The following is a 7,500-nucleotide window of genomic DNA, read 5'->3' as shown; positions in this document are numbered from 1 at the left end:
GGATGTCATTTCCGTTTCCGTATGACATTTACCACGTGATTTGCAAGACAAGTGCCACACTCCCAAATAAGGACATATCGCCTGACCGTGCGTGGTCTGAGGACTATAAAGTGACTGCGGGCTCAAGAGGCCGCACCTCGATAGGTTTTGCCTTCTTGCAGGATTGTTTCCTTGGCATTTTGACTGCGAAGGAATTTAGACTTTCCGTGCCTGCCAGCTGGTAAGTTTAATACTTATTAAGTCATATTAAAGCGTAAACATTGTTTGCGCATGTTTTCTGTTCTTTTAGGGAGAAATTTGTGGCAAAGAGTGCAACTGCAACCTTCCACGCGACGCATGTTTCGATTTCGTAATAAGCTTCTCCTCCTACAGTTCCACGTAATTTTAGTCTCTCTCGGTGAAAGAGTCGTTTCCATGGCTCAATTCCCTTTAGTTACCTTCTGGTGGTGTATTAGCGGTACGTGAATACTTTTAAACGATATTCAGTAAAATCTTCGGTTACTTTCCACGAAGATGCTCGTTTGATATTCTCTTGTGAAGCTCAATTAAGTACTTTATTAAAGCTACGAATCGTCGTCTGTCTTTTTCCTGTCTCGCCCAAAATCCCATCGCTTGATACCATTTTGTTACTGTCGAAAATGCACCAATTTTTGTCGCAGTAGGTCTATTTTCGTTGAAGTTTTTTGGCTAAGCTAGGCGCGACAGGACCAGATTCCAGCAGGATCGCAACCCGTGCCTGTGAATTTTAAATTCTTGATGACTGGTTACAAGAGATTCGAACTAAGGATTTGCATCACTGAAGTTGTTGCGTAAAAGGGCGGTGAAATATCCAGCGCATTTAAAAGGAAAGAGAAGATCGTTTTGAGGGCCCGTTTCGCCGAAAATTACTGTATTCTTGTGGGATTTACTTCTATGATGTACGGTTACTCGAATATCGTTTTCAAGCAAATGTGAACTTCATTGCTGCTGATAAAGTTGAACACTTTTTGTCTTGGGTGTTGTTTTTGCTTCATTTACTTGATCAAAATGTTCCATTTGTTGGCACTTAAAACAAGTTTCTAACCATTTGGCCTGTGTGTAATTCTAGACCCTATGAAAGGAAATCAAAGTGCAAACCTTCAATTAAAGAAATATCGAACATGCTTTTATAATGTAAAACTCCTCGTTAACTTTAATTTTATTTCATTTCAAATGAAAACTTGTTAATATTTTGGTGGAAGGCTTGTTGTATTCCTGGTATTTAAAACACTCGTGATGTTTTCATTTCCTTATGCCTTAAATTTAAATAATTATAACAAAACCTAACATCATACAGCACTTCAAGTTGAAAATATTTTTCAATAATATTCTCTGTCAGGTCACCTTTTTGACAGTACCATCTTACCAATGATACAGAGATTACAATTAAAATATTTTTTTGCCCTCCTTAATTAAATCAATATCTCTGCCAAGGTTGTGTTGATGAAAGTCTTTACTCATGAGTGAGTTTGACTCAAAAATTTGAAGTGGTTGAAAAAAGGCAAGTCAATTAATTTACTTTCTTCATCCTTGTACTGTCCAGAAGCCTTGAAGATGAGGTTAAAAAGAACATTAAGTTGTAACTCTTTTTCTTAATTTGTGTTTCTAGACCAATGTCAGGACTTGTTGTAAATAAAATTGCAATTTTGAAAGTTGCTCTGAACAAAGTTAATGGAAGACTTTGAAGGAAATATCTTTGCTTAGGTCAAAAGGCCATACAATACTTTTGTTTGAAATAGTTGTTTTGCATATTTTTACGCCAAGTAGTCATTTTTCTATTTTCATTTTGAATGTTGACAGGTCTGTATCTTTTTGTGTTAAAACAATAAATTTTTGCTCAGTTAAAACATTTTTTGTCTGTTAGAATTATTAATGTGTTCCTTTAAATCAAACCCTGAATGTCTTTTAATCATTTTAACATCAGGGATTTTCATTAAATCAAGCAAGCTAAGTTGCCTTATATAAATTATGTGATCATTTGAGATATGAACAATCTCTGAAGAAATGGCTGTTGAAGGCAGTGGTTGTGAAATAAAAAATAACCCTCCTTTAATTTCACTGTTTTCTGTTACTCGTGTGTCTACTTGTCATTCGGTCATCTTAACCTCATGGATGATGTATGTGTAGTTATTAAATGAGGTATTAATAGAAGGAAGAAATGTAATTGTGTACTACATTCCCCTTTTTCAGACTTCAGAGTAAAACTGCTCCCACCCAAAAGAATGTTCAGGAGAAAGTGCAAATAACCCAGTTGCACCTCAACATTTGGGAGTTTAAGAAACCGTGATGTCTTCGACAACAAAAACATCACTTCAAAATATAACTTTGAGCTATTCTAAGTACTTCATGATTATTCCATCTAGTTTATAATTATTATACAATATGGGTGAAGTGTCCTATAACTGGGTTAGTATAAACAGATTTGAAAAAAAAAAGAGAGACTGAACTATCCACTGTAGTTTGTCCGTGTTGTTGTCTAAACCTTAATGTGGTCATTTCACGTGGTAGTTTTGATGAGTATAGGAGAGAAATGTTCAAAAATGTGTGCTGCACAATCATTTTGGTTCCTGAACTGATATTACTGCTTTTTGGCAATGTTGTTGCTGTAGCAGTCATTTCTTAAACTCCTCACTGGTTCTGGTTCGGTTGGGGAGGCATAATAATAAACTACAGTAATTCATGAAAGTAACGTTATGCATGTACATGTAGCTCTCTCTGGGTGTTCTGAGTATTGGAAGGTTTTGTCTCATTTGACTTTACAACACCTTTTGAAGCCCTCTTTAAATTCTGCCTATGAGCTGTCTTATCCAGAAAATGGAATTTTTTTTTCACGGTAGTTTTGCATGAACAATTTCTGTTTTTTTTTTTTTTTTTTCAAAATGCAGTCCAAAATTGAAGTGCATATTATACATGGGTAAATGCAGTAAGGGCTGGTAGCCTGCCAAAACAGCCGGCTAGTAAGCCGTCTTCAGCCAGCTACTTTCATCTCATTATTTTTACCACAAGTCAAGATGAAAAATCTTACACTTGAGGGGAAGTGAAGGCTTAAAAAGCACCATGCACAATAATGTTTTCAACTTTTTTCACCTAAAAAAAATGTTTTTATTCCTACATATTTTGGGCCATCAGCATTGTGGCTCAGCTTTTTGCAGCTTATGACATAATTATGATATGGGAATGATGCGCGAGAGCACCCCATATAGAAGGAGTGTTTTGACTGATGTTTGTCATAAATAATTTATTTCATTTTAAAAAGAAAACAGCCAAACCTCTGAGAAATTATCCACAGCAACACCTGTGTTTACCTTGTTTCTCTTGATTACAAAATCTGTTCCCCATATCATACGTCACAGCAGGCTGCTGATTTAGTTTTTGAGCCTGCACTGAAAAGGCTGAAAAAGCAGGAAAAGCCTAACTTAGAACATAATTTTCTCGCTAAAAACAGGAAATGAGAAACAAACTTAACTTTACTTATGTTAATCTTTCCAAAAAAAATTGGAAAAATTGCTAATTTTGGCCTTCAGTTCTCCTTTAAATTATCATGGAAGAAACCTTTAAAGCATTCTTCTCCCTGGTTTGAGGGGAATATTTTACGAAGATTAAACAAGAAAAAAGATGACAACTGCTGAAACAACATTACACAACAACATGGCTTCTATGCTGAAGAAAGAATGTTTGTCTGTCCTTAGTCAAGTGTGCTAAGTTCACTTCATGCCCGCCTACTATTAATAATAAACATTCTACTTTCAAATTTAGTGACAGCCCTGAGAACCACATTTCATTTGCTTCATAGTTTACTCCCCTCTCCGTGTTTCAGCTCCATATAACATCACACTAAAAACCACTGTTTTCAGTAGTCATTTCATTAGACCCATACTTATTCCTTTTGTTTAATGCTGCCTTGGCTTATTCCTACTCTGGTTGTTTACCATTTACCAATAAAATTGTTTGGAAATTTTGGTTGGCATGTAAATGGTAAGTCTGTTTAGTTGAGCATGATAGGAACATTTCCAGAATTTTCAGGATACCTTGAAAGGTAGTCCAAAATTCCTAACCAAAATTTCCAAACGGGAAACTTGTTTAACATTTACATTCCATCATGATTTTGCCTCCCTTAGACTCTCTTGGTGAACTTGAACAAATTGTGTAAATGGTACACGCCGATCCCAACTGAATTTCCCATTTGGGAGTTTTAACTTAACCATTTGAACATACCTAGCACCACCCGGTTCTGCTTGTAAATGGTAAAGAACCTTTGTCACCTATAGTACTTCTTGCACCTACAGTGTAAATGTTCAAACTGTCAAATCTGTTCAAGGTCCTCAGCATTTGTGTTGATCCTAACTCTAGCTGGTTTCCTTTTGCACTGTAGTTTTCATACATAGTAACTTTGGTCTTAATATTAATTTTACTTTAGTGTCATATTTTACACCTACTTCATACAGGGAACTGTGTTGGCAACCATCCCTTGATCACCTGTAAACCTAAGAATTGTTGCTTTTGTGAGGATCCCACCATTGTTCCAGTATATACACTTCCTCTTGCGTTTCTCGTAAGTTCTTCTAACAATATTAAACAGTACCAGTTGATGACAATGCCCTTGTCTCACCCCTTGCAGTCCTCCTGGATCTGGTTTTCCTCCTGCAGTTCTCACAGTAGCTTCTTGGTTCATGTACCCATCTAGTTGTGGTTGTGTAGTTGTAGGTTGAGTGCAGCTTTTGCATCTCTTATACCTCTTCCCTGACAGAATCCAAATTGGCTTCATCCAATAAAACTCCCAACTTTAAAGTTAATGCACATTTTTAGGATCTGCAGAGCTATTTTTGAGGGTTGTGCTAGAGGATAGATTGTTCTGTGTCACTGGGGTGTGAGGGTGATTGACATTTTTCTTCATTGGCAAGAGCACTCCTCATTTGAAGTCAATTGGCAGTTAACCAGTTATTCGCCCTTGTCACACGGTGGCCATATTGTCCCGGGAGAACAAACAAGCTTTGTTTTACCACGCCAAGCCTTACAGTGGAAACCATGGGGGTGAGGCTTGGCGTGGTAAAACAAAGCTTTTTTGGTCTCCCGGGACAATATGGCCACCTTGTGACAAGGGCGAATGGTGTATGCAGATCCTTGGGGACAGATGCCCAAGTACTTTTGTGACATTTGGATGCAGTTCCTTCAGGAATTCTATTGAGGTGACATCTGTCCCTTCTGCATTTCCATTTTTTTGGCCATTTTTTTGGTCCTGGTCGACAGCACATGCATGATTTATAAAAATAAAGAAGAGTTTTTGTGACTTCCAACCAAAGATCCTCAAAATCTGTAAGAATTCACTTCTCAGTTGGGATGATTGTAAATAACAATAACATAGCCTTACCCACATGTACATAAGTGATACTTAGTTTTTTAGTTCAAGTTGGTTAATGAGCTTTCCAATGATGCTTTTTTGTAATGGCAATGCTTATTTTTGTATGAAGTATTCTTGTTTTGAAATAAGTTATGCAAACATTTGTAGAGAATTATTGCTGCCACAGTGAAGTGGCAAGGAATTGTGGCTATGCCTGAATAGAGGAATTAAGATTTAAGTTTTTCAGATAGTATACATTGTCACTCAACTAAATTTGAAATCGTTCAGTGAAAAACTCCCTGCTCTACCCATAAAATCTCCCTTCAATTCCATGCATGAACCGTCATTAAATTACTGCAAGCATAATTGAACATTTCCCTACCCCTTGGCAGCATTTCTACCATTTAGGTAAACTAGTAATTACATGTAACCCACAAAAAATGTGTTGATTTTCTATCATTATCAATAAAGTCAACACCCCCTGCTGAAAACTGACAGTCAGTCTGTCAGCAAATTAGGATACTCCTATGAAAGGAGATGTTGAATTTTTTTCAGAATTAAGTACTAGTTAGCTTTGATTTTTATTCTTCATCTCAGCTGTCAGAGTCATGTCTTGCTTAGGGAAAGCATTGTGACTATGTCAATTGCTAATAAACTAGAAGTGGCAGTGAAGTGTTTTATAATAAGGACGAAAGCGATTTTCGCAAGACTCCATGCATCCGTGCTTTTTTTTAATGAAAGTTTACTTTAATTACAATGCCATCCAGGCCTTAACACACTTTTGTTGGGGGGGAGGAGCCACAAAAAAGATTTCTCCATTGAAAGGGAGTTTTTTAGATATGGACAAAAAAGTTAGTGTGACTCAAGGATTTCTTTCAGTATTGTGGGTGTAGCTGCCATCTTCCTGTTGTTGATACTTCTGGAACATTAAAAAAAACTATTGTTCGGACTTCTCAATTAACCCAGTGTTTTGTGCACAGTCCTTGAAACAGGAATTATTTTTAGGGCCAATAAGATTTCTCTCCCCCCCCCCCCCCCCCAAAAAAAAAAATATATATATATATATATATATTATTCACATCAGATATGTAACAGTCCTGAGGGTAAAATCCTGTCTTGAAAACAACTCTGATAGGACAGTAGAGTTGTTGTGTTAGCAGCGTGAAAGGATGTAGGAATAGTCATTTCATTTGCGGAAATTCAAAATCCCTCAAGTTTTCTTACCTTTCTTGTAAACCTTCTTAGAAACAAGGTTCCTTTGTTTTGAAATGTTCTTATCTGATGTATAAAGACTTAACTATTGTTTTTTTTTTTTTGTTCTTTCTTTTGGTATTAGAAGGTGCTCTTCAAAATGTCTTGGGATAGCTATATTGATAACCTAATTGCACAAACAAAGGATTCTGCGGGCACAGTTCACAGTGACAAGGCCTGCATCATTGGGTTAGATGGAGGCGCTCCTTGGACAACTGCTGGACATGCAAACGCATTGAAGGTAATGTGAAGTTGCAGTGTATTTTACCATGTTAAATATAATTTTTCAAAAACTCGTTAATAATTCAGGAGCCTAACAGGCTATCAAAACACAGATAAAACGTCACATGTATACACATTATTCCAAAATGGCTGCCATTAAGATATTCTTTTGTTTTTATTGAAATGAGACCTTGATGCCTCGTTCAAGGCAAAATATTCTTTTGAATTTTCAGCTCAAGAACGAGGCATCAAGGGCTAATTTGAATAAAAACAAAAGAATATTTAAATGACGGCCATTTTGGAATAAGGTCTATGAGCTTTATATACTGAAAAAACACGGCAGGTTAGTTTTGTGACTGTTACATGAATAGCTAACCTTAGGCCTAATTAGGCCTAAAAACGTTTCTTTAGGCCTCCTTAGGCCTAAAAACGTTTCTTTAGGCCTAATTAGGGTTAGAGTTTACGGTTAGGGTTAGCTATTCATGTAACAGTCACAGTAAATTTCAACCTGCAACCTGCAACCTGCAAAACTAACCTGCCGGAAAAAACACTCCTCGTTAGTATTCTTTACATGAAGAATACTAATAAGGCATAGCTTGTCTCCTTCAGTACAGTTTGAGTGTGCAGTACATTTCTTTTTTCACAAATTATAAAATAGACTGACGAATTCC

At 36.6% G+C, this 7,500-nt stretch overlaps 1 protein-coding gene across 4 annotated transcripts in view; it reads left to right on the top strand.

Moving 5' to 3' along the window:
- The first annotated feature begins 47 nt into the window (after positions 1-47).
- LOC138028260 (profilin-like) overlaps positions 48-7,500 on the top strand; it is an 11,844-nt gene continuing 4,391 nt past the window's right edge. The window contains exons 1-3 of one of the 4 annotated variants that reach the window (XM_068875736.1): positions 48-220; positions 4,464-4,570; positions 6,693-6,848. In XM_068875736.1, the coding sequence (XP_068731837.1) occupies positions 6,708-6,848 (141 nt within the window). In that variant the 5' untranslated portion in view covers positions 48-220; positions 4,464-4,570; positions 6,693-6,707. The remainder of the gene's footprint in view (positions 221-4,463; positions 4,571-6,692; positions 6,849-7,500) is intronic. The other 3 variants (XM_068875738.1, XM_068875735.1, XM_068875737.1) reach the window with 3 other exon arrangements.

The sequence above is a fragment of the Montipora capricornis genome, chromosome 13 (genome assembly GCF_036669925.1).
Source record: "Montipora capricornis isolate CH-2021 chromosome 13, ASM3666992v2, whole genome shotgun sequence".
Lineage (NCBI taxonomy): Eukaryota > Metazoa > Cnidaria > Anthozoa > Scleractinia > Acroporidae > Montipora > Montipora capricornis.
Note: the sequence above shows the minus strand (reverse complement) of the source record. Positions and strands in the feature narration are given on the sequence as shown.